Consider the following 27555-nt stretch of genomic DNA (forward strand, 5'->3'; position numbering starts at 1 on the left):
TGTAGATGGAAAGGGTAGTGTTTGCTGTCACAGTCATTAAAGATTTTTTTTCTAACAATCAAGATCTCCTTCCTATTCTGTAAGGCCTTTGGCCCTTTGTTTGATTCTAGCCTTTGTGAAGAGGCTCAAGGAGAGGCAACATGCTGCGAGGGGTCCAGTCTGGAGCCTGGCTAGCTCAGCACTGCAACACTGATCAATGAGTGTTTGCTCCCTGAAGGTAAAAAGGTGACAGCAGGGTTGCATAAAGCTAGGTCTTTATTGGTCAATGTACAACTGGCAGTAAGTTTCAAAGGAAACACAAATGTAGAAGAGCATCTTGCGCCTCATATCTCATGCCATCTCTCCTGTTGTCCATGGGTCCTTCATCTGGCAATGCTTGGCCAGCTTCCTCCTCCGCATCCTCATCATCCGAGGAGGCATCACCCTCCTCGCATTCCTCATTGTTCAACACCTCCCACCACTGTAGCAACAGGTTGTGCAGTGCACAGCAGAGCACCACGATATGTGAGACCCTTGCTGGGGCATACTGAAGGTTTCCACCAGACCAATCTAAACAGCTGAATCTCACCTTCAACAGGCCAACAACCTGCTCTATAGTCACATGCATTGTGCCGTGGTGGGAGTTGTACTTTTCTTCTGCATCTGTGTGTGGGTTCTTCACAGGCGTCAGTAGCCATGTCCTCAGTGGGTAGCCCTTGTCTCCAAGGATCCATCCTTGAAGGTGTGAGGGAGGCTGGAAATGCTCTGGCAAAGGGGACTGCCTCTTTGACATCTGCAGGTGGTTGAGCCTTGACCTGGAGACCCTCACTGGAGGACAACTCCTCCTACGTAAGAGAGCCACCTCTCTTTCACCTCTGCGCCCTTCTCCACCGTCTGGAGCCTGCTGCTGACCCTTCTGTGACCTCAGTTTGTTGCAGTGCTGATGCAGGTGCCTAGCCTTCACTCCTGCTCTGCTCCACCTTCATTTCAACGGGGTACCCAAAGCCTGGTTGAATGAAGCCCATCATAGGTGGCCTCTCCCTAAGCACAAGACCCCCACAGTTCTGCGTCATTTTCTCCCACTCCTCCGACAATGCCCAATGCCCTGTCATCTCTACCCTGCCTAGCAGTTGATGTTGGCGCTCCAGATAGCTTCCCCTTGCAGTCAGCAATGCGCTCCCTTCTCCATGTCACCTCCTTCAACTAGGCGAGGCTCTGAAGCCCCGTGAATCATGTGCGCTATTATTAAAATTTAAAACCGGCAATAAAATCGCTGTCAATAGGCCTGTGTAATACCTTAATTGCCTGCCCGCTGCATCAACATCTGATCTCCACCCTCCGTGTTTGCCACCGTAGACAAAATCTAGATGGGATGCTCTGTCCCTATTTTATCCCTCCCCCCACCCTACCTCCTTACTTGTCCCCAAGGTCTGCACAAAATTCAGCCCATGGCATGGGTGGAAATTGGATTGGTCAGGAATTTCCTCCTCGTCATCTTTTGATTTCCTGATCGCTTTCTTCTTCCTCATCATCTCGCTGTAACTCATTTAAGGGGGGACAAATGGAAAGACTTTAGTCATGCAGACAGTTTTGCTGGATGTCTCACTAGTTCAATTAGAAGGAGGCTGATCAGGTTGGTTACGCGTGTGCTAGTGCTCAGAAGCTCTGATAGTTCTGCCAATCCTACAGCTGCTATTGGGACTCTAACATGTCCTCACCCAACAGTTACTTCTGTCTGCCTCTTCAGAATCTGCAAGGCTTCCTCCTCTTGTTGTGGCAATGGTCTATTAGCTGTACATCCTCCACCTGTAGCCTGCATATCTGTATTGTTGTGGAAGACATTCTCTTATTATAATTGTAGAAGAGAGTAGACATGAGTTCAATATTGACAGCAAGGCAGTGTCTCCTGTTCCAAAAGATCCACCCATCAGCTTCTGACAGGGGCTGATAGAGCAAATGAAGGCATTTCAGGAGGCATGCACATGTATCTTGCTTCAAGAGAGAGGGTTCATCATATTGTTGCAATTACTGCAGAGTACTGACAAAGATGGCTATGTAACAGTTGAGTGATATCATAAAGAGTTTCATTCTTGAGGAACTCATGGTTTACACAGAATAATGACCAATCGTAATTCAATACCCAGTAAAAAAAAATCACAGAATACCATTCAATAAAAATTGTATTAGATGTTTTCAGTCACTGTAATTAAGTGTCCTTGATATTTTCTCCGACATGGCAAAAAATAATACCCCATTGTTAAAATCAGCAAATCCTCCAACTCATCTTAGATAATACCACAGGAAATCTACTAGAACAGAATTATAAATAGTTGAAATTGCATAAGAACCTGTAATTTCATATTATTCAAACATCATAAATCATGGGATCAGTAGAGAAGACTGAGGAAATGTAATAAATCTTTAAAAGTTAGCCGAAAAGGGAAAGGCTGTTTCCTCTGCTGGGGTGGTGAGTGATGAAGGGCCATCAGTTAAAATTGTCAATATAAGAGTGAGGAGGGTTAGGAGAAATTTATTTCCTCAGTTGTTGGAAAATAGACGGTTTTGCCATATATTATAGGTGAATCATAGGGCATTCATCTTTTAATGTAAAGGTGGGTAAATATTTAAAGCAGTTGGAAATGACGATGGAGGGCAGCAGGATTAGTTTGGGATTGCTCTGGCAAAGAGGGGGCACAGACCCCAATGCCTTTCTTCTATGCTGGAAACTTCTTTGGTTCTAAATGTTTAATGGATGTCAACTAAACCCCGAGGGACATTGCAATGCACGATTGCACTATGTTTCTAAGTAAAATTTTTCTTCCACTTTATTATCTCAAAAAGTGAAAACAATGTGAACAAATAACAGTAGGGCAGAAAATTACCGAGAACTCTGACGACGTTTCACAACAGAATGTGCAAAAGAGGACGAGACAGGTTGGATTAACAGCCGTTAGTAATACATCACATCGTTCAGTTGATCCATTAAACTAAATGTTGCTGTTACCTGAATTCTGGACGAGTTCCATCAGCTGGAATTCATGTAGTTTACAGCAGTATTTATTTTCGAATTTTTAAGCAAAGTTGTTGATGTCAGGATGGGGCAACTTTAGCACTCAATTTAAAATCAAATAATACTGTATTATCAGATTGCCCTGCAATGTACGGGATTTTAATGCACTGTATGTTAAGGGGGAAATACATTATTATTGCACAGAAGAAATGAAGAGCCTGACACGTATACTTGGTGAAATTATTCCATTTGGTCTGTAACCAGCAGCCAATGTGATGTGACGCATAGTGAGCTACAACCGCAATAATCTCCAGCAATCTTAAATTTATTTAGAGTAAGCAACAGGTCTCACCAATATGGGTGCATTTAGAAACATTGTTCTCAAACTCTGGCTCCTTGTCTTAGGTAAGCTTTCACTTTGACTCCAGTTATCAGTAATTCCAGTTGTACTCAGATTATTTGAATTTTATGTTCCTACTTGTTGTAATTTTATGTCCCAGGGCCTGCTGTCGGTCTGGAAGTGATCCAGTCTCCTTCAGTTCTGTCCCTCCTGAGAGGACAGACAGCTCGGATCAACTGCATCCTGATACCCGGAGAGGAGCGAATGGATTCGGTGAAATATTATTGGTGTAGGGCAAGAGACAATCCTGGCATCGGATGCAACGAAACCAGGAAATTCCTCAATCAAAGCTCTCGCGTGTCTGTATCGATGCCTCGGGGTTCACTTGTCATTCGGGAGGTGATTGTGGACGATTCCGACACTTACCACTGCCTGGTCCTTAGAGAGAAGCCTCGGCCCTGGAAAAGCTTCACAGGAGAAGGAACAAAACTGAACATCGAAGGTAATTATGAAATAACAGTAGAACATGCTGGAAATACTCAGCAGGTCAAGCAGCATGTGTGAAGAGAGAAACAGAGGTAACATTTCAGGTAGATGACCTTGCTAATAAACTATTAAAGTTCTACCTGCTTCCAGTTCTGATCAGAAGTTTCCACCTGAAACGTTACAGTTGCTTCTCTCTCCACATATACTGCCTGATACCTGAAACGTTAACTCTGTTTTTGTCTTCATAGTTGCTGCCAGACCTGCTGAGATTTTGCAGCAATTTTTGTTTTTATTTCAGATTTCCAAAATCCGCAGTGTTTTCCTTCTGATTCAGGATCTGGACAGGATAGATAGAGAGAAACTATTCCCATTGGCGGAAGGGTCCAGAACCACAGGACACCAATTTATGATGAATGGCAAAAGTACCAAGGCAGCATGAAGAAGTAGTTTTGGGCAACCAGTGGTTAGGATCTGGAATGCACTGTCTGAGCGTGTAGTGGAGGCAGATTTAATCATAAAGGGAATTGGATAATTATCTGAAGAGAAAATGTTTGCCAGGCCACAGGAAAAGGCAAGGAGTGGGACTATCTGAGTCGTTTTTGCAGCGCGTCTGCACGGATACATTTTTTTATTCCCAAAATATACTTTATTCATAAAAATCTGTAAAAAAATACATGACAAAACAGTTCCAAACAGCACCAAGTCAAAAATTACAAACAGTGCAAAGGAGGTCAGTTTCCTTCAATACAATCATGAGTTGGCTCACAACCTTTCCATTTCATTTCTCGTGCCATATACATTTTACAGCAAACGAAAATTTTCCCGATACAGTTCGAGGGGTTTTCCATGGATCCAGCCCCTTCGTTCAGCTTGGTGGGGGGACCTTACACAGTGGTCTTTCCCCATTGAGCCTTTGCTGCGACTGCCCCAAGCTTTAGTGCGTCCCTCAGCACGTAGTCCTGGACCTTTGAATGTGCCAGTCTGCAACATTCCGTCGTGGACAACTCTGCGCTGGAAGACCAGCAAGTTTCGGGCAGACCAAAGGGCATCTTTCACCGAATTGATAGTCCTCCAGCAGCAGTTGGTGTTTATCTTGGTGTGCGTCCCTGGGAACAGCCCGTAGAGCAGACTCCTGTGTTACAGAGCTGCTTGGGATGAACCTTGACAAAAACCACTGCAGCTCTTTCCACACCTGCTTTGCAAAGACACATTCCAGAAGGAGGTGGGCAACCGTCTCTTCCCCACCACAGCCACCTCGAGGGCATTGTGCGGAGGGCGTGAGGCTTCGGGCATGCAGGAAGGATCTGATGGGGAGGGCTCTTCTCACCAAGTTCTGAGGCATTCCGCCAAATGACTTTGGTGGTCTGCTCGGAGAACCATCCGACAGGATCCACCGTCTCCTTTTCCCGTAGGGCCTTGAGGACATTCCGTGCAGACCACTCAGATACGACGGTCCGAATGTGCTGTAACCATTCTATGATTAGATTAACGACCCTGAAATATTTCATTGTGTGGAGAAAGGGAACAGAAATATCTTCACACACAAACTGGCAAGCTTAGTGCACTGGATGCCAGAGTACACCAGCGTTTAGCTTCAATGCCACAATAACTATTAAACAACAGGAACTTTCACTTAATTTTCAAAAACTTAGTTTGACGAAAAACAGCGGAGAGACAACATTGCATAATGCTGATACCAACGCAAAGTCCCGGAATGGTTTTCTGGCTCGTATTTCATTGTATTTCATTGTTATGTGTGTTGCATTTTATTATATTTGTCTTGTGATTTGTATATTGATGTATAATTTAATCAAATTGATTCTGCAGTTCCTATTTAGTATCAAACTTGCACATAAGTTTAAATCTTTTATATAGTAGCTGTCTATATATTTGCTACAACTCAGATTGATATAATTTGCGTTATTTTAATTAATTTAGCGGAACCTGAAGTATCTCTCTCTGCGGATCCCGAGAATGAAGTTGTTGCCATTCAGACTCTGACTTGTTTGGCTGCGGGATTTTTCCCAAGAGATCTGAACATGTCTTGGTTTGTAACGGGAGATGTCTCCTATCAAACAGAACCGGGTTCCCTGATAGAAAACAGTGACAGCACTTACAACCTGAGCTCCCGGCTGCGGATTACAGACATTCACTGGGACCAGGGAACCACCGTCACCTGTCAGGTTCAACACGTTACAGTCGTCAGGTCAGCAAGGAAAAGTTTCAGTCACAGCGGAGGTAAGTTGTTCAGAAAGGGAATAAATGTCACAGCTCGCTACCCCCAGTTACTGTTAATATATAGGGGTAAAAATAGTAATTTTGTAGAAGCCCGTGTAAAACGCCACACATTAATAGAATTACAAAGACAACGCGATGTGAACATTTGGAGATATATAGTCTCAATTTTTAATTCGTAGCAATAAACAAATTGGACTTATAAATAAATTAAATTGATTAAATTCCGACGCTATGTTTTATTGGTAAATACTACAGGTCATAATGGTGTGTCGAGAAGGTAAGTGAATTTAAATAGGCAACAATAACCAATTAGACTGAAACACAAACAGCGGCAAACGCATAGGAGCTGAGAGCAGATATTTATCTCAAACATCGACTGTTCTTTGCACTCTACAGATTCTAACTGACTACCATTTATTTCCTACATTTATTTTTCTGCTTGTTATTTATACCGACTAGATAGTAACTCCGCTTCTATTAACTATGTTGTACAGCAGAGAATAACTCAAAGAATTATAAAGAATGGAATGCAAGTATCAACGAGTTTAAATGTTTGTACTTGCGGCTGTTCAATTTTCAGTCTGTTAACACCCTAGCTGTACTAATGCTTTGTCTTTCAACACCTCATTAACATATTGTTTGCCTTTGCTCCATGACCTTCTGGTCAGCTATTCTGTGAACTTGTCCTATTTACACCTTCTCCTTTGTTATCTCTTGCCCCACCCCCACTTTACTTGCTTATAACCTTTTACATTTCTAATATTTGCTAAACTAAAAGCAAAATACTGCAGATGCTGGAAAATATTTGCTAGTTCTGAAGAAGGGTCACTGACCTGAAATGCTAACTCTGCTTCTCTCTCCTCAGATGCTGCCAGACCTGCTGAGTATTTCCAGCATTTCTTGTTTTTATTTCAGATTTCCAGCATCCGCAGTATTTTGCTTTTATTATATCAACGAGTTTAAACCCGTTTTTTCTAATACTAAGTTGGTTTATAAAACAAATCCAGAGTGGAATCGGTTTGAACTCTGAGTTTTGGTTCGACACGGGTAGTCTTGGTCGGAATGACTGATAAGAGTTGTTAAATGTCATTTGTGTAACTGAAAAGATGCACATTATTAAATTTATTTTATTTATTCCGGCTTCATGAAGCGACAGAGGAAATGTCGACGGAAACCAGAATGGGTACTGTTCAAGCAATACAAAACAGGCAAATAAAACAACTTCATACAGGATATAATGAGAACTCAGTCGCACCGTTGATGCCTCAGAACGGCTACACTACTGTCTCAATTAGCTGGAATTCCATATTTGTAAAGGAAAAATGTAGGGGAAATAAGGGGGGATTGGAATAAGGGGGGGGGGGGGGGGAATAAGGATGGACAGACAAGTGAGATAGAAGAAAAACAGCGGAAAGACAACATTGCATAATGCTGATACCAATCCTAACAGGCGAACAACTTCATTCTCGGGATCCGCAGAGGGAGGAAGAGACTTCAGGTTCCGCTAAGTTAATTAAAATATATTATATCAATCTGAGTTGTAGCAAATATATAGCGCTACTATATTAAAGATTTAAACTTGTGCAAGTTTGATACTAAATGGAACTGCACAATCAATTTGATCAAAGTATATATCAATATACAAATCACAAGACATGGGCACATACACAGTCGGCCGAATGGTGTCCTCCTGTGCTGTAATTTATATAACTCCCATTAACAACCAGTTGGCATAATTCTCAATGAATATAGGAGCTGTGAATAAAGTGCCCACATTTACAATGTGGCGCTTATATTCTGCAGAAAAACGCCCACATCCGCCAAATTTCCGCTGTAATGATACCAGCAGTGTACAGGCAATCGTCCTGGTCATGTAACACCATTACCGCTCGTTACAGATTAGACCGTCTTAAAATCATTCATCATACTAGTTTCATTGGTTGTTACAAAGTACGTTGAGATTTTAGATTCTAAGAGAGTACGAGCAAGAAAAAGACACTGAGTTCATTCCTTTACATCTCAGACCACTGAAAAGCGCTGTCTTTTTTCTGCCTCTGCTCATTAAAGCCCAATTAGTAATATGACTTTAATCCCCAAACTAGACACACTTTTTCAAAAGTATTTAACATATGGCTGTAACCCATTTCTTCAGGCAACACGTACAAATGAAACAGCAAGATAACAGATTTAAAAACTACAAATATACCGATTAGCCGCAAGCAAGGTTGAAAGCTATTGTTGCAAAGCTGGAGCGAGCGAGCGCTGGCACATTGTAAACGTACATTTACCGCAAACTTTGCAAAGTCATCTTGGAGAGCAGTGAATTAATGACTGATTTAAGAAGTATTCGGGAATGAGAGTACAGGGACCAGCCTTAGGTTGACATTGGTTGATGCGCAGTGGTTAGCACCGCAGCCTCACAGCTCCAGTGACCTGAGTACTGTCTGTGTGGAGTTTGCAAGTTCTCCCTGTGACCATGTGGGTTTCCTCCGGATGCTCCGATTTCCTCCCACAGCCAAAGACTTGCAGGTTGATAGGTAAATTGGCCATTATAAATTGCCCCTAGTATAGGTAGGTGGTAGGGGAATTGAGGGAAGGTGGGAATGTGAGAGGGTAATGGGATTAATGTAGGATTAGTATAAATGGGTGGTTGATGGTTGGCACAGACTCGGTGAGCCGAAGGGCCTGTTTCAGTGCTGTATCTCTAAACAATAAACAAAATGTTTTTTTTTCGGTGCACATCAAGTGGCAGTATCACTCAGAAGATTACAGAATGCATCAATATCATCAGGGTCTAAGATTTCCTGGTGGAGGCTGCAAGGCGTTGGTTTCTGTTTTCAAAATGTGCAGTTTGAATCCGTTTTTTAAATTTGATATTTTATGCGGCTATGAGATATCTGCTAGGCCAGACAACTAACAAAATCTGCCCAACTGCTTCAGAAAAGTTTGCAGCACAAAACGGCCCTCAATATAAATCGCTTCGCATATGAAGTCAAGGAGCTGAGTCTCATAGAATATGGGCTTGCTGTAACAATTCGTAGGTATCGCCAACATTTACAAACAGACAGCAACAAGCTAGTCTCAGTAACTGTGACCATGAAACTACCAGATTGTCATTAAAAACCTATCTGGTTCACTAATGTCCTTTAGGGAAGGAAATCTGCCGTCCTTACCTGGTCTGTCCGACATGTGATTCCAGTCCCACAGCAATGTGGTTGACTCTTAACTGCCCTTTGAAGTGGCCCAGCAAGCCACTCCATTGTACCAAACTGCTGCAGAACAGTCGAATAAGAAGAAAACCGAATGGACCACCCAGCATCCACCTAGGCATCGGAAACGGCAACAGCAAACCTGCCCGGTCGACCCTGCAAAGCCCTCCTTACTAACATCTGGGGGTTTATGCTAAGATTCTGAGAGTTGTCCCACAGGCTCGTCAAGCAACAGCCTGACATAGTCAAACTCATGGAATCATACCTTACAGACAATGTCCCAGACACTGCCATCACCATCCCTGGGTATGTCCTGTCCAAAGGCAGAACAGACTCACCAGAGGTGGCAGCACAGTGGTATACAGTCGAGAAGGAATTGCCCTGGGAGTACTCAACATTGACTCTGGACCCATTGAAGTCTCATGGCATCAGGTCAAACATGGGCAAGGAAACCTCCTGCTGATTACCACCTACCACACTCCCTCAGCTGATGAACCAGTACTCCTCCATGTTGAACACCATTTGGAAAAAGCACTGAGGGTAGCAAGGGCACAGAATGTACACTGGGCAGGGGACTTCAATGGTACAAGAGCAGGTCAGAGGCTGGGAATTCTGTGGTGAGTAACTCACCTCCTGACTCCCCAAACCTGTTTACCATCTACAAGGCACAGGTCAGGAGTATGATGGAATGCTCTCCACTTGCTTGGATGAGTGCAACTCCAACAACACTCAAGAAGTTTACCATTCAGGACAAAGCAGTCCAATTAATTCGTACCCCACTCATCACCTTAAACATTCACTCCCTCCACCACAGATGCACAGTGGCAGCAGTGTGTACCATCTACAAGATGCACTGCAGCAACTCACTAAGGCTCCTTTGACAGCACTTTCCAAACCTGTGACATCTACCACCTAGAAGGACAAAGGCAGCAGATGCATGGGAATACCACCATCTGCAAGCTCCCTTCCAAGCCACATACCATCCTGACTTGGAACTATATTGCTGTTCCTTCACTGTCACTGGGTCAAAATCCTGGAACTTCCTTCCTAACAGCATTTTGGAAATAATGGCACCAGATAGACTGCAGCAGTTCAAGAAGGCGGCTCACCACCATTTTCTCAAGGGCAGTTAGGGATGGGCAATAAATGCTGGCCTAGCCAGAGATGCCCACATCCCATGAAAGAATAAAAAATATATAATTTAGAAATTATTGAAGATGGATGTGAATGCTCAAGGTATGAGATTTATTTTCAACAATATTTATATAGCATCTCTAACATAGTAAAACATCCCAAGATGTTTCACAGGAGTGTTATCAATCAAAATGTGACACTGAACCACATTTAAAAAGCAGATAAAATGCAATAAAAACAGAACGTGCTGGAAATACTCAGTAGGTCTGGCAGCACCAGTGAAGAGAGAAGCAGAGTTAGCGTTTCAGGTCTGTGACCTTTCATCAGAACTGGCAAAGGTTAGAAGTATAGGTTTTAAGCAAGTGAAGTGGGGCTGGGGGTGGGGAGAAGAGAATGAAAGGGAAGTTGTGTGATAGGCAGAGGGCAGGAGAGATTAACTGACAAGGAGGTCATGGGGCAAAGGTAAAGGGAGTGTGCTAATGGTGAGGTGCAAGACAAAGCATTAGTGCAAAGAGTGTGTTAATGACAGAATAATGAACAGCTCTTTCCAAAAACACAAACATGAAAAGCCATGATTAGGGCAGGCATGTGTAAAAAAAAATGATAAAACAAAATAAAATGCAATAATAAAAAAGGGGGCCAATCATGCCCTGAAATTATTGAACTCAATGTTCAGTCCGGAAGGCTGTAGAGTGCCTAATCGGAAAATGTCCCTCCAGATTACGTTGATGTTCACTGCAACACTGCAGCAAGCCCAGGACAGAGATAGGGACATGAGAACAGGATGGTGAATTGAAATAAATAAAATGCAATACCCTAGCAATCCCAACCCCCATTTTATTTCCAAACTAAAGCAATTTCGTAACTGAGGTAATCTGCATTCTCACATAAAGATAGTTGGTGCTCTCACACCAAGGAACACCCACGTTATCTCAAGAAGGTGGGTGCAACCACTCGTTAAGAAAAGAAACCTTCCCATGAAACAACAATCAGGCATGCTCCAAATAATTCCTTCAATGAAAATTGAAGCTTTATCTTATTTGTTATAAATAACTTTGTTTTAGTGGACATTAAATAAACACACCTATAAATGTGACTCTCAGAAACTATCAGCTCTTTTCCAGTTGTTAACCTTAAGTTTATACCTAAGAAAGAATGAGAGAATGTAGCATCTAATTGATTTCAGTTCTATCCTTTGATCAGTTTTGACCTGACAGGCTCCACTTCCAACCTTCAAATGATCTGATTGATTAGACTGACAACCTCCAATGCAGGCAAAAATAAAGTTCAAGTTTCTTTTTGAAACATTTCTGTCGGTTGAAATACTGATGGTTGTCATGTATGCATTGATCCAAATCAAAAAAAACGCAAACCATCTTTAGGAGGTAGTCTTGCTAATATTACAGTTGGACTTCGACAAATCTGTGGCATGAGGGAATGGGAAGGAGAAAGAATGCATGAACATTGTAAAGCAGTTCTGCAATTAGCCAGCATAATTTGAGCAGGGAGCTGAAGTTATACTGCCCACTTCAAGCCTGTGAAACTGCTGTAGGAGGGGTGAGAGGTGGGGGGAAAGGGTTCAGTAAAGGAATGGTAGAGCATTGGTTTCGTGCACTCAAGTACACACAGATAATTTGCTTATTATTATCTGGCCATGTTAAACTTATTACTGATTATGAAGTGTTAGAGATTGGAAGGACAGCTTAGGCTTTAAAATTATTTTTTAATATCTATACAGTTAGTTAGTACAAAGTGAAAATATCATAAGACCATTTCTTAGGGAGTCAGTATGTCACTATTTATGTCATGTGATTTTGGGTGTGCTTCAATTAAAAGTGGTAATATAATTCAGCAAGCTACTCAATACACTTAAACGACGAGGTGTGACACCCCTCCAGGCAGTGATAGAATCACTTGTGAATAATAAGACTGTTACCATAGAGACTCCATGGTGGAATGGGCCTTCTCCTTCAACCAATAAAAGACTGCTTCTTTTCTTTGGGGGTTATCAGTAGAAATAGGATAATGCATGATTATGTAATAATACTGTTTCTACAAATGAAGTATTATTGACATTGATCCTCTATGAAGGTCCTGCTGTGGAAGTCTTTTGGTATATTTCACAAGAACAAGTCAACTCAACAACTCAAAAATGACATGTCAATTTCTGATTCAATATATGTTTTAAATAATATGTCAGAAGATGTGTATTTAAAATTATTGCATGTAATGTAGTAAGCAATGGTAATGTTAGTAATTAATTGCTGCTATTGGTTTTGATTCATATTTCAATTGTATTTCTGAAGGCTTTTCCAAGTACTCTTACTTCAGCCTGCTGAGTCTTATCCTTATTGTACCATTTTGTCTTTGGATCATCAAGAGTCATTGCTGTAAACTGAAGATTGAGAAAGGTAATCAGATACAATATACATTGTATTTTGAAACTGAATTAAATATATCAAAAGCAAAAATTGTATTTAAATCCTGGAAAAAAATAAATCCAACAATAATAATCATAAAAAACGATTTCATATTCCCACAGGCCAGTGACAGTACTATTATACCACTGTGTACCAGCATAGATATAAAAGGCAGATCTTGCTTGACTAATTGAATTTTTTGATGAAGTAACAGAAAAGGTTGATAAAGGGAAGGCAATGAATGTTGTCTATATGGATTTTAAGAAAGCATTTGACAAAGCAGCAAATTAAAGGCTGGTTAAAAAAGTTGAGGCTCATGGAATAGGAGGGTCAGTATCAGCTTGGATAAAAAAAATTGGCTTCAGGACAGAAAACAGCGAGTCATGGTAAATGGTATTTTTTCAGACTGGAAGATGGTAGACAATGGAGTTCCCCAAGTGTCAGTGCTATGACCACTGCTTTTTGGATATAGATAAATGATGATACCAAACTTGGAGATGTGGCAAACAGTGAGGATGATACCAATCAATTGCAACGGGACATAGATATGCTCGTAGAATGGACAGACAAGTGGAAGATAGAATTTAATACAAAGAAGTGTGAGGCGATGCATTTTGGCAGAAGGGATAGGGAGAGGTAATATAGACTTAATAGCACAGTGTCATGAAAATCTACTATGCTGAATGATGATTTTTAATCCATTGGTTGGAAACTTAAATTAAACTTCCAAAATGAAAGCTGGAACCCTAAATTCAACTTTTAAAAAGATAGCAGCTAAGATGGCCACCGCAATTTGCATTGAAATATCTCATATTCCAAGCGATCAAAGTGGAGACGCATATTCTGAACAAGCCCTCATCCAGAACAATGGCTTGAGCAGTTGAATGAATTATCTGATATCACCCGCGTTAGCAAGACATTCAAAGCCATCTTGGAACATTAACCCTAGTGGAGACAAACTCTAGGGGGTAAACATTGAAACAATGAGACCTGAGAGAGATTGAAATTCTTAGACTTGGATCTCATTAAAGTGAAAAAGAGAACACACTGAGAGAATCATGTGACAGTCTCCCCAGTCTGTGTGAAAATTTGGAGATTCTTTTTAACACATGAGACAAGCTTTGAGAGCTAATCAGTGCAGGACCCCAGTGGGGCTGTCTCTCTCTCTTTCTCTCCAGGTAAGTTTCAAACCCTGTCTGTGAACTGCAAAACATCCAAGTCTATCAATGCTGCAGACAGAGACTCTGGGGAGAAAGCAATCTACATCATTGTCTCCAAGAAAACCCTGAACCAGGTGGCTACCTCTCCCAGCCAGAAACGTCAGGGCCACAAATTCATCCGGAAGACGACTGAATTACCAGACTCCACAGACTGTATATTATTTCTATTTGTTCTGGACTCTAATCCAACCAATCTATTCTTTGTCACTCTATAACCTATTTATGTGTTTAGTTTTTAGTTTAGAGATACAGCACTGAAACAGGCCCTTCAGCCCACCGAGTCTGTGCCGACCATCAACCACCCATTTATACTAATCCTACACTAATCCCATATTCCTACCACATCCCCACCTGTCCCTACATTTCCCTACCACCTACCTATACTAGTGGCAATTTATAATGGCCAATTTACCTATCAACCTGCGTATGTGTGTATGTGTGTGAAAGTTGGAGCGTAGTTTATTATTTTTACTTAGATGGGGTTTTGATTTTAAGTACAATAAACTAACCTCTTTCTTGTTATAAACTAACCTCTTTCTTGTTTTTACTGAAGAAAATCTGTCCAATTGGTTCTTTTATGATCATGGCAACTAAAAGTGTTGAACACAGTGGTAAGCACATTTATTGCTTAAAATAAATAAACCCTGTTGCAGTCAAACAAGGAGAGGGACAAGCCTTTTTAGAGATACAGCACTGAAACAGGCCCTTCAGCCCACCAAGTCTGTGCCAACCATCAACCACCCATTTATACTAATCCTACACTAATTCCATATTCCTACCACATCCCCACCTGTCCCTATATTTTCCCTACCACCTAACTATACTAGGGGCAATTGCTAATGGCCAATTAACCTATCAACCTACAAGTCTTTGGCATGTGGGAGGAAACCGGAGCACCCAGAGGAAACCCACGCAGACACAGGGAGAACTTGCAAACTCCACACAGGCAGTACCCAGAATTGAACCAGGGTTGCTGGAGCTGTGAGGCTGCGGTGCTAACCACTGCGCCACTGTGCCGCCCATTAGGTATTTGACCTCTCCTTACCTGTAATAACAGTTCAAAAGAGTGTGCTGGGACAGAGAGACCTTGGGTTCATGTGCATGGAACTTTGGAGGTGGCGGGACATATTGAGGAATACTTAGCAAAACATATGAGATCTTGCAGTTCATAAATAGAAGTCTTCTTTGGCCTCCTTGTCTTGAAAGACAATGGGTAAGCGCCTGGAGGTGGTCAGTGGTTTGTGAAGCAGCGCCTGGAGTGGCTATAAAGGCCAATTCTAGAGTTACATACTCTTCCACAGGTGCTGCAGATAAAATTGGTTGTCGGGGCTGTTACACAGTTGGCTCTCTCCTTGCACTTCTGTCTTTTTTCCTGCCAACTGCAAAGTCTCTTCGACTCGGCACGCTTTAGCCCCGCCTTTATGGTTGCCCACTAGCTCTGGCGATCGCTGGCAACTTACTCCCACGACTTGTGATCAATGTCACAGGATTTCATGATGCGTTTGCAGATGTCTTTAAAGCGGAGACAAGGACGGCCGGTGGGTCTGATACCAGTGACGAGCTCGCTGTACTATGTGTCCTTGGGGATCCTGCCATCTTCCATGCGGCTCACATGGCCAAGTCATCGCAGGCACCGCTGGCTTAGTAGGGTGTATATGCTGGGGATGTTGGCCCCCTCAAGGACTTCTGTGTTGGAGATACGGTCCTGCCACCTGATGCCAAGGATTCTCCGGAGGCAGCGAAGATGGAATGAATTGAGACGTTGCTCTTGGCTGACGTACGTTGTCCAGGCTTCGCTGCCCAGAGCAAGGTACTGAGGACACAGGCTTGATACACTTGGACTTTTGTGTTCTGTGTCAGTGCGCCATTTTCCCACACTCTCTTGGCGATTCTGGACATAGCAGTGGAAGCCTTTCCAATGCGCTTGTTGATTTCTGCATCGAGAGACAGGTTACTGGTGATATTTGAGCCTAGGTAGGTGAACTCTTGAACCACTTCCAGAGCATGGTCGCCGATATTTATGGATGGGGCATTTCTGACGTCCTGTCCCATGAGGTTCGCTTTCTTGAGGCTAATGGTTAGGCCAAATTCAGTGCAGGCAGCTGCAATCCTGTCGATGAGTCTCTGCAGACACTCGTCTGTGTGAGATGTTAATGCAGCATCATCAGCAAAGAGGAGTTCCCTGAAGAGGACCTTCCGTACTTTGGTCTTCGCTCTTAGATGGGCAAGGTTGAACAACATGCCCCCTGATCTTGTGTGGAGGAAAATACCTTCTTCTGAAGACTTGAATGCATGTGAGAGTACCAGGGAGAAGAAGATCCCAAACAGTGTAGGTGCGAGAACACAGCCCTGTTTCACGCCACTCAGGATAGGAAAGGGCTCTGATGAGGCGCCGCTATGCTGAATTGTGCCTTTCATATTGTCATGGAATGAGGTGATGATACTTAGTAGCTTTGGTGGGCATCCGATCTTTTCTAGTAGTCTGAAGAGACCACGTCTGCTGACGAGGTCAAAGGCTTTGGTGAGATCAATGAAAGCAATGTAGAGGGGCATCTGTTGTTCACGGCATTTCTCCTGTAGCTGGCGAAGGGAGAACAGCATGTTAATGGTGGAAATCTGATTCCAGCATCCGCAGTATTTTGCTTTTATGTTAATGGTGGATCTCTCTGCTCGAAATCCACACTGTGCCTCAGGATAGACACGCTCAGCCAGCTTCTGGAGCCTGTTTAAAGCGACTCGAGCGAAGACTTTCCCCACTATGCTGAGCAGGGAGATTCCACGGTCGTTGTTGCAGTCACCGCGGTCACCCTTGTTCTTATAGAGGGTGATGATATTGGCATCGCGCATGTCCTGTGGTACTGCTCCCTCATCCCAGCACAGGCAAAGCAGTTCATACAGTGCTGAAAGTATAGCAGGCTTGGCACACTTGATGATTTCAGGGGTAATGCCGTCCTTCCCAGGGGCTTTTCCACTGGCTAGAGAATCAATGGCATCATTGAGTTCTGATTTTGTTGGCTGTACGTCCAGCTGATCCATGACTGGCAGAGACTGGGCTGCATTGAGGGCGGTATCAGTGACAACATTTTCCCTGGACTACAGTTCTAGGTAGTGTTCCACCCAGCGGTCCATTTGCTTGCAATGGTCAGTGATTGTGGCCCCTGATTTAGGTTTGAGGGGGGCAATCTTCTTGATGGTTGGCCCAAAAGCTCTCTTAATGCCATCATACATTCCTCTGATATTTCTGGTGTCAGAGGCCAGCTGAATATGACTGCATAGGTATTGCCAGTAGTCATTTGCACAGCGCCTTGCTGTTCTTTGTGCAGTGCTTCTGGCTGCTTTAAGTGCTACGGATGTTAACTCACTGGGGGCTTTCTTGTAGTTCAGCAGTGCAATGCACTTAGCGGCTATGACAGGTTCCAGTTCTTCAATGTGAGATTGAAACCAGTCTGCATTCCGCTTCACACGTTTGCCATAGGTGGTCATTGCTGAGTCATAGATGGCGTCTCTGATGTGGGCCCATTTGGTGTCTGCACCCCCTGTGGGAGTGTTTTGAATGGCTTTTTCAAGTGAATTTAGAAACTTACGTAACAGCTGTGGATGAGAAATTCTGCTAGTGTTGATGCGCGGGCGGCCCTTCTGCTTGGAGTGATGCAGCTTCTTTGGTTTGAGGCTAACCTTGCTGCACACCAGGGAGTGGTCGGTGTCGCAGTCCGCACTGTGGAAGCTGCGTGTGATTTAAACGCTGTTTAAAGAGGCTCGCCTTGTGACGATGAGTTCCAGCCGGAACCAACGACGTGATCTTGGGTGCCTCCAAGAAACCTGGTGACAGGGTTTTGTGTGAAAGAATGAGTTGGTGATGCAGAGGTTATGATAGCTACACAACTCAAGCAGTCTCTGTCCATTCTCATTCATCCTACCAATGCCATAGCGCCCAAGGCAGGAGGGCCATGAGTCATGGTCGGCCCCAACCCTGGCATTAAAGTCCCCCAGTAGGAACAGGTGTTCGGTGTTGGGGATGCTACTAATGTTATTATGGAGTTCCTCGTAGAACTGGTCTTTCGCTTCAGGTGCGGAGCAGAGTGTTGGAGCATAGATGCTGAGTAGGTGTACTAGACCAGAGGCGGTGAACAGTCAGATGGACAGTATGCGTTCCGAGCCATTTGAGGGTGGCTCTATCATTCTGAGCAAAGAGTTTCTGATGGCGAAGCCCACTCCATGCTGTCTTGGTTCCTCAGGATCCCTACCCTGCCAGAAGAAGGTGTAGTCTTGCTCTCTTAGAGATTCGCTCGCAGGGAGGCGTATCTCCTGAAGTGCTGCAGTATTGATTACAAAAGCAGGGAAGTTATGCTGAACCTTTATAAAGCTCTAATTAGGCCCCAACTAGAGTATTGTATCCAGTTCTGGTCACCACGTTTTAGGAAGGATGTGAGGATCCTCGAGAGGGTACAGAGGAGATTTACCAGAATGGTTCCAGGGATGAGGGATTTTAGCCACAAGGTGTGGTTGGAGAAGCTGGGGTTGCTCTCCCTGGAGCAAAGGGCATTGAGGGGAGATTTGATAGAGATGTACAAGATTATGACAGATTTAGATAAGGTAGACAAAAAAAAACTGTTCCCATTAGCTGATGGTGTAAGGACTGGGTGACACAGATTTAAGGTTTTGGGCAAGCGATGGAGGGGGTTGTGAGGAAGAACTTTTTACACAGCAAGTGGTAATGACCTGGAACTCACTGCCCATGAGGGTGGTGGAAGCGGAGACAATCAACGATTCCAAAAGGAAATAGGATAAGCACTTGAGGGAAATAAACTTGAAAGGGCATGGGGATAGAGCTAGAATGCGACTGATTGGATTACTCTACGAGAGCTGGCATGGACTCGATGGGCAAATGGGCTCCTGTGCCATATTGATTCTATGACTCTATTACTCTATTCCATCTGAAATTCACCTTTTGGAAAAAATACATTAACATAACCCGTAAAATTAATATTGTAGAGCTAAGGGAACTGTTCTAACACAGGTTGATGTGGAAAATTTTGACAGAGCTGAATATAAATATCTTTGCATCCAAATATCCTTTCCAAGCTTTCATGTGTAAATGATGAAGCCTGAAATATATTATGTTAAAAATGGGAACAGTAATACTCATTTAGCATTTAAAAGTTATAAGCTGTGAAACTGGACAGGGTCTGAAAGTAGGCTTGGGTAACGCAGTGCATAATTAATCAGCGCCTGTTGCTTCCAATACAGGCAGCAGGCATGCTTCACACTGCTTACTGATTATCATTATAGTTACGTGCAGCCTGTGCTAAATGTACTGCTGAGTGGCTTCGTGCCTCAGCAGCGGGCCAAAGTTTGTGCAACCCGCACCTCTTTATGGGAAGGTGCATTCTGCCTGGAATAGGTGATAGAACTGGTTTCAGAAGAGGGTGTGAGCAAGAAGAACACTGAATTATGGCATAACAAGGCAGAAAATGGGCTCCCAATTTCTCTGACACTGCATTGGAGGCCTTGCTAGAGGTGACAGGAGGAGAGGAGCCCTCTTCCCTCAGGGTGCCAGGAGGCCCTTCAGACAAACTGCGTGAAGGCACTGGGAGCAGATAGCTGTGGCGTTCAATGCCAGGACTCTAGCCCTGAGGACCTGGATGTAGTACCTGAAGAAGTCCAATCACCTCATGCAAATGGTCAAGATCAGTGAATTCATCTTCATATGTCAAATCCTACCAAAGGCACCATGATCCTCACACACAGCTTAATGCACCACATCCCCATCACTCACATACTAATAATCTCTATCAGTTACGCCTGATACCTAACGTTCATAGCTTCACCTCACCCTCACACACTTCGCACTGCTGCCAGCCTCACACTCACATCTCACAGCATGCACGCACTGCCAGCTATTCAACCATGACAGCTCCATAACCCAAACACATTGCACAACATGCACTGACACACTTTCCTCCCTCCTGCAGGACAAGGTGCTGTATAACTAGAGACATCAGCATCTAACTAGAGGAGTCAGACACGGCTGAAAATCCTTACATTCATGGAAGAGACAATGCTCATCATTACTGGAACGGCCATGACTGAAGCCGTAGCCAACAGTGGGGCTGAAACCACTGAAGATGATGATATGCTTTTTTTTAACCCTCCTTCTCATATCCCACTTCCACCTCATACCACACTCTCCCCTGATTTACAAGTTGCAGATGGTATAAGCACGCACTTCTTTCTTTCCTCCTTCCTTCACTACAACCCTACTCTTATGTCTTGCTGCTTTCAGATAGCCAAGAACTGCAATTTGATCAGCCAGTGATGGAAGAGAAGGAGGTGGAAGAGCAAGAGACAGTGTTTAAGAAGAAACATCATCACTTGCTCTTACATTCACAGCCATCAGCTCAGATACTGATACTTGACGAATTTTAGAGCATAGCTTAGAGTGCACATGGTAAGACACTGGGCATAAATGGCCTGCAACCAGGGCAGAGGACAAGGGTAGCACAAATGCCAGCTCATAGGAGGCCGAGGTCGCACATGCATTCTGTTGCAGACGACTCAGATGAAGATTTCGATGGGGTGGCCTACAGAAGTAGGCTGATGGATAAGAAGACTGAAATGCTTGGTGCATTGGCAGGCTTGTCAATGTCAAGAAGCATGGAAGAGTCCAGCTCCAACTTTGTATAGGGCTTTGTGCAGAGCTTGGAGCCCATGCTGTCCAGCTTGGATGTATGACCAACTCCATGAGAACACTTGCGGACTCAGCCATGAAATAGCATCTGTTTCCTGATGCCTCAGCTCCAATGCAGCACAAGTAGAAACCATTTACCATCTGGGTTCCACAGTGGAAGCTCAGACTGAAGTCATGCAAACTCAGCTTGCTACCACACAGCTTCTGACAGCTGCCATCAAAGCTATGACTGCCAGTATTCAAGGGGGCTTGCAGGGTGTCACAGCAGTCCAGTAATCTGTCCTCCATCACATTGTTCTTATTGTGGAGGCACTGCCCTGGGAAAGTGGCAGTGACTCTGTGGAGCAGGAACCTGCTGTCCTCTGTCAGGATGATAGCATTCTTCCTCCCAGCACTGCTATTCAACCAGTGCCACTGCTGTTGCTTGTCAACCAGCCAGCGCAAACTGCTGCTGCCCATGCAAAGGTGGTGCAGTCCAAAACTGGGGGTTTTAGGACCAGAGGTGCTTGAGTGCATCCTGCAAGGCCATCTGCAGTCTCCCCCACTGAAAGTCAGCAGCTTTCACCAACCATGCTGCAGCCAATACTGGGGTAGCACTTCGTAGGAACATAAGGATAATCAAAGCCACATGGAAGACAGGTATTAAGGGAATGTACAAGGGTGAATACTTGACTTTTGTATACCATGGTTAATGCCTGGTTGATTTATAAATTTGATTTGGAATGTTTGTTTTCTGGTGGCTTCTATTTCAGCATTGTGGCCAAGAGGATGCTGCATTGGTCAGTAAGAGAGGGACAGGAAGGTGTGGGAGTGTTGGTGGCTTATTGCTGTTGGCGAATTGGGGTTATGTGCACTGGTACTGCAGACAGATGAACCGATCATGGACAGCCAAGCCGGAAAGAGGCTGTGCTGGTTGCCTCCTCCTTTCCTCCTCCTCTTCCTCATCTTCTCCTCCTCCGCGGGTCACTGCATGGCTGGTGACTGCTGTTCACTTACAATGACCCCATTGTGCAGCATGCAGCAAACAACAATGATTCTTGACATGTGCTCTGCCGAGTACTGCAGGGCTCCTCCACAGCAATCCACGCAGCGGAAGCATTATTTAAGCAATAATCTGCTGTATCACAGTTTTTGTGGCAGCATGGCTTTCATTATAGGAATACTGCCCATTTGTGTTTGGGTTGCACACTGGAGTCATGAGCCAGGTGATCAGTCCCTAAAACAAAAGCAAAATACTGCGGATGCTGGAAATCTGAAATAAAAACAAGAAATGCTGGAGCCACTCAGCAGGTCTGGCAGCATCTGTGGAAAGAGAAGCAGAGTTAACGTTTCGGGTCAGTGACCCATCTTCGGAACCCAATCAGTTCCGAAGAAGGGTCACTGACCCGAAACGTTAACTCTGCTTCTCTTTCCACAGATGCTGCCAGACCTGCTGAGTGGTTCCAGCATTTCTTGTTTTTATTTTATATTAGTGGATAGTCCCTGTTGCCCAGTAGCCACCTTCAGGTTTATTGTGGTGGCTCAAATGCTGTGGTACGGTGGACTGCCGGAGAATAAAGGCATCATGACTGCTGCCAGGATACCGGGCATTGACCTGCATGATACGCTGTGTATGGTTGCACACCAGCTGGATATTGAGGGAGTGGAATTCCTTCTGGTTGTGGTAGAGTTGTCAGAGTTGACAAGTCCTGCCTGCAAAGGGTGTGGATTCAATGAATGGCATCCTGCACCATAGGGAAGCCTGCAATCCTTGCAATTCAGCATCTCACTCTGCCTGCTTCTTTCTAGCAAGACAGAATGAAATATTGATAGCCCCCTTAGAATACAGAGTCTCAGTGACCTCCCTTATGCAACAGTGGATGGAAAACTGGGAGATGATGCAAATATCACCTGGTGGGGAGGTATTTCCTGCTCCTAAACTCGTGTTCAGCTGTGTGAGGTTATGTGAGGGATTTAGCTGGAGCATTGAGCTCCAAACTGGCAGCACTGGTGTCAAACCTATGCTACACGCTGACTGACATGGCAAATGCCTCTGTTCATGTGCTAACACCCTCACCAAAATGGCGTCTGGTGCAGCTAGCTCCAAAAATGTGCATGCACACAGTGGCTGCCATTTTGGAGGCAAACCGGCTCTCATAATGCCTAAAAGCCAGGTGCTGTGGGTCCAAATTTTGCGACCATAGATTCTTTTTATTGTTGCGGCTCACTACATACATCACAATACTATATGTTGCCTTAAAACATTTCTAATGTTCATGATATTCTTATAGATTCATCGATCCATGGCAAAAATGTTGATGATCAAATAATGGGAAAATTGAAGAATGAATCAGTAAATGAAGTGAGTATATTGTTTTGATCTTTTTCCTACTCTGCATGAACTGGCGCTGTGTAGAACTGAATGCATTATAAAATATTGTCAGCTCATTTAAATAAATTGTCAACACTCATTGAAATGATGCACTGGAACCACAAAGGCGACAGACTATCCAGTGTCATTGGACTATTTTTTAACCACCTGGGTGTTAAGGGAGTGCAGCGAGGAAAGTTGGGTGTGGAGGATCGCATCACTGCTCATTTTCCCTTTCAGCATTAGCTGCGAATGTCTGATAGAGGCTGAAGATTGGAATGTGTCCTGGAATGTAGCTGATTGAGATAAAAGTCTCTGCTCCAGGTGTGCTATACCCACACACTTGATACAGGTCAATGCAGAAACTCTTACCTTAGCAAGGTGGATTTCTTTTCCCCATCTGGCCAGCAGACCTGGATCTATACATGGGAGGGTGCCTTTAAATCATTGTGACCTCCTCCCAAACAGCTAGGCTTTGTGCCCTTCTTTCCCAAAAAGAACAGCCCTTTTTAGCTGCACTTCTTCCAGAAGAGTTCTATAAAGGCTGAGTCAAAAAAAGTTGGTTGTCTTTTCACTTGGCCTAGGCCTGCTTCCAAATAAAGCTATCTTTAACTTGATTTCAATAAGTTTCTGCTGCCAAATGTAACCTATTCCTAGTGCTGCAGTGTTCCTTTAAATAGCATTGGCAGCAAATTCTACTGAACTATTGCTCTGCTGAGTATATCACTGCTACAATTAGCACAGGGTTCCATGAATAATTATGTGAATAAGCAGACTTTGAAATGTCACAGAAGGTCTCTTCTGTGTTCTTTTATTGTGAGTTGAGCTCACAGTATCCAATCTAGGCTGTAATTAGCTAAGACAGGAAAATATACCCTTAAGTTACAAGCCTTCCAGGATGTCCAAGCACTACTGATATTAACAAATAGGTCAGACTGGGACTATTAATACACTTCTTCATAAATTTTCCAAACAGATATTTTGGGACCAATGCTGAAGTAAGACTGAAGCCGACTGGTCTTTTATTCAGTGTTTTGGTAATCTGGGGAAATACCAAGGTGGAGGTGCGGTGACGGTGGTGGTTGGGGAGGGTGTCTATCTCTCCAGGACTGTCATTTATTTAGTTCTAACTCTTTTTGCCCTTCGTTAGAAAATGTTAGCATCATAAAAATTACAAACCACCAGCAACTGAGGAATATTCTCTGAAATAATAATAAACATCTATGAAAGCAATGGTACCAGGAGTTTGCATTGGATCTCAGACTTGTCAACTAATTATTCCAGGATGTAAAACAATGAATTGCGGACCTCAAAAAAATCTTTGTCGTTTTAGTTGGTACCTGACCTGCTTCAGATGAATGACAATACTGCTGTTGGATACTCATGTGCTACAATGGTACAGCTGGTTTAAGTAATTCACATTTAATGAACTATTTTACTTTACATGTCTGCTGGAAGTTAACCATTAATGAACCCCTCTTTGAAGTTCTGTAATTTTTTTAATTAGTTGTCGTTCTACTACTCCTGAATGCATTTACTTGCACCGGAGTATGTCTCCACAGTCACAGTCGCTGTCTCATAACTCGTCCAGATGGCTTTTCTTTAGGTGTTAATCTAGGCCATGAACATTAAAACATTGTTTGACCAATGGGGCCATCATGGCCAAATCCAATCATGCAAGTGTGTGCACAGACACAATCATGCACATACTTTTCAGCAGGAGTCATTGGGAAACATTCAGGAGTAAAAACATTTTTCTGTCTCTAGAAGAGTAACACTCAGGCCAACTGAACTGCCTCAGCTGATGCCAGATAGAGATCAGGGAATCAAAACTGCAATTTTCAGGTCTGTATGGATTAATAAACACAGGGTGATGCTTTACCCAGTAGACCATCACTGAATGTGTTGTAGGAGAGAGTGATTTGAGGTGGCTCTGTCTCTGGCACATATTGGATGGGTGGTACTCCACCTACCCAATAATATCGGCTGGAGGCCTGATCAATTTTAATGATCAGGTTTCACTTAAATACAATAGGTGAACTGTCAACACTAATCATAGTGCTTAAAGGGGGCATGCTGCTTGGGAGAGTCAGATGTCCAGTGGGCTGGCCACCATTTTTTAAATTCTTTCACAGGATGTGGACATCGCTGGCTAGGACAGCATTTATTGCCCATCTTTAATTGCCCTTGAGAAGGTGGTGGTGAGTTATCTTCTTGATCCGTTGCAGTCCAAGTGGTGTAAGTACATCCACAGTGCTGCTAGGAAGGGTTTTAGGATTTTGACCCAGCGACAATGAAGGAACGGCAATATAGCTCCAAGTCAGAATGGTGAAGGGGAAGTTGCAGGTAGTGGTGTTCCCATGCATCTGCTGCCTTTGTCCTTCTAGGTGGTAGAGGTTGTGGGTTTGGGAAGGTGCTGTCGAGGGAGCCTTGGTGAGTTGCTGTATTGCATCTTGTAGATGGTTAACACTGCAGCCACTGTGCATCAGTGGTGAAGGGAATCAGTGTTGAAGGTTGTGGATTGGGTGCCAATCAAGCTGGCTGCTTTGTCCTGGATGCTGTCAAGCTTCTTGAGCATTGTTGGAGCTGCGCCAATACAGGCAAATGGAGAGTATTCCATCACACTCCTGACTTGTGCCTTGTAGATGGTGGACAGGCTTTGGAGAGTCAGGATGTTCGTTACTCGCTGCAGAATTCCTAACCTCTGACCTGCTCTTGTAGCCACGGTAGTCAATGGTAACCCTCAGGATATTGATAATGGGGGATTCAGTGATGCTAATGCCATTGAATGTCAAGGGAAGATAGTTGAATTCTCTCTTTTCGGAGATGGTTATTGCCTGGCACTTATGTGGCGCAAATGTAACTTGCCACTTATCAGCCCAAGCCTGAAAGTTGTAAGATCTTGTTGCATCTGGACATGGACTACTTCAGTATCTGAGGAGTTGTGAATGGTGCTGAATATTGTGCAATCATCAGTGAACATCCCCACTTCTGACCTTTTGGTAGAGGGAAGGTCAGTGATGAAACAGTTGAAGATGGTTGGGCCTAGGACACTACCCTGAGGAACTCCTGTGGTGATGTCCTGGGACTGAGATGATTGACTTCCATCAACCACAGCTATCTTCCTTTGTGCTAAGTATGACTCCAACCAGCAGAGAGTTTTCTCTCGATTACCATTGACTCCAATTTTGCTAGAGCTCCTTGATGCCACACTCAGTCAAATGCTGCCTTGATGTCAAAGGCAGTCACTGTCACCTCACCTCTTGAGTTCAGCTCTTTTGTCCATGTTTGAACCAAGGCTGTAATGAGGTCAGGAGCTGAATGGCCCTGATTTTAAAGACATCCCACAGTCCTTAAAGGTGAAGTTCACTTTTCAAAGTTCATTACTGAGGCAGTAAGCAGCATGACATTAGTCAGGGTCCCTGATTCTCCAATTCAGCTGTGGAGGTGCTGATAAACAGGAAGGAAGTCTTCTTTAACAGCAAAGGTCAGCAGGTACCCTGGCAAATTAGCCAGCAACAGTGGAGAGGGAAGGCTGTGTACAACAATCAATGATTCTAGTGCAATAACAATCAGGTAGGGTCATTACACAGCCTGCAATTCACCCTGTCAGATGACTGCGCAGGCAGTGAAGTCAGAAATTTACAGTTTACTGCTTGCCATTGGATGTTTGCTATTGGAGTTGGATTATTGACATTTCCATGTGGCTTTGCATTGCACAACAGGAAAGTGGAATTTATGCTAAATTAAGGTCAAGACAAATATTGAAAAGTAGCGTGTTTATAATTATTTAAGCGTGTGTGTTCTTATTGTTCTTTCTTATTACTGTGCTACAGGGTAATGTTTCTTTCAGCAGTGAAACTCTGCATTATGCATCTGTTCATGTCAGCAATCCTGTAAAGAAGAAGCAAAAACAGGAATTGAAACGACCAGAGCGGGACCAAGCATCTGAATATGCTGTTCTAAAGGTCAAAGATAAAAATAATCCGTTCTGTGAAGAATCGGTACATTGCTCCGCTGTTAGCATTTGCCCCACATCAAATAGAAGGCAAACTGCTAACTACACTGCAACCACATGAGTTTCGCTTAAACAATAAACATTTGGCATAACTCTGATATTATCTGACCGCCTTCTCAAGGTCCATAAGAGATGGACAATAAATCCTGGCCATATCAGCAATGCTCACATCCCTAAAATGAACAAACAACATGTAATTTTTGTGAAGTACAGTTTTGTAAGTGCAAATACATAAACAAATGTAATATTAAACTGGCTCCTGTGTATCAAAATAGTTTTTGAAAGTGACTGTTCCTTTAAACTGAAATCAAATAAACTATTGATGGCTTAAATGGTTAGATTGCATTATGATGCTGACTAGATTGCATTATGATGCTTACTAGATTCATTGTACATTTATCTGCTTCATTCACTACTTTTTAAAAAGAATATTAAATCATTAAACTATTAGTAGATTTTAAAA

The 27555-nt window shown here is 43.5% G+C and overlaps 1 protein-coding gene across 3 annotated transcripts; it reads left to right on the forward strand.

Annotated features, from left to right (window-relative positions):
* The first annotated feature begins 1595 nt into the window (after positions 1-1595).
* Positions 1596-27555, forward strand: LOC137374526 (immunoglobulin kappa light chain-like). 3 transcript variants are annotated; one of them, XM_068040741.1, is made up of 6 exons: positions 1596-1612; positions 3490-3831; positions 5754-6053; positions 12703-12807; positions 22995-23065; positions 26911-27555. In XM_068040741.1, the coding sequence occupies exons 2-6, from the start codon at positions 3594-3596 to the stop codon at positions 27151-27153; spliced, it is 957 nt and encodes a 318-aa protein (XP_067896842.1). In that variant the 5' UTR covers positions 1596-1612; positions 3490-3593; the 3' UTR covers positions 27154-27555. The 3 variants fall into 3 exon arrangements, with proteins under 3 accessions (XP_067896842.1, XP_067896841.1, XP_067896840.1); XM_068040739.1 differs by lacking the exon at positions 1596-1612 and adding an exon at positions 2512-3394; XM_068040740.1 differs by lacking the exons at positions 1596-1612; positions 12703-12807 and adding an exon at positions 2496-3394.

Source organism: Heterodontus francisci, chromosome 10, assembly GCF_036365525.1.
Source record: "Heterodontus francisci isolate sHetFra1 chromosome 10, sHetFra1.hap1, whole genome shotgun sequence".
Taxonomy (NCBI): domain Eukaryota; kingdom Metazoa; phylum Chordata; class Chondrichthyes; order Heterodontiformes; family Heterodontidae; genus Heterodontus; species Heterodontus francisci.

What these genes read in the sequence shown, in the direction of transcription:
- LOC137374526 (XM_068040739.1), top strand. Translation starts at nt 3,346, where the DNA reads ATGGGTGCATTTAGAAACATTGTTCTCAAACTCTGGCTCCTTGTCTTA. An exon ending in AAGTTTCAGTCACAGCGGAG is followed by an intron (nt 6,054 to 12,702) that starts GTAAGTTGTTCA and finishes GTATTTCTGAAG; the next exon opens with GCTTTTCCAAGTACTCTTAC. An exon ending in TAAACTGAAGATTGAGAAAG is followed by an intron (nt 12,808 to 22,994) that starts GTAATCAGATAC and finishes ATATTCTTATAG; the next exon opens with ATTCATCGATCCATGGCAAA.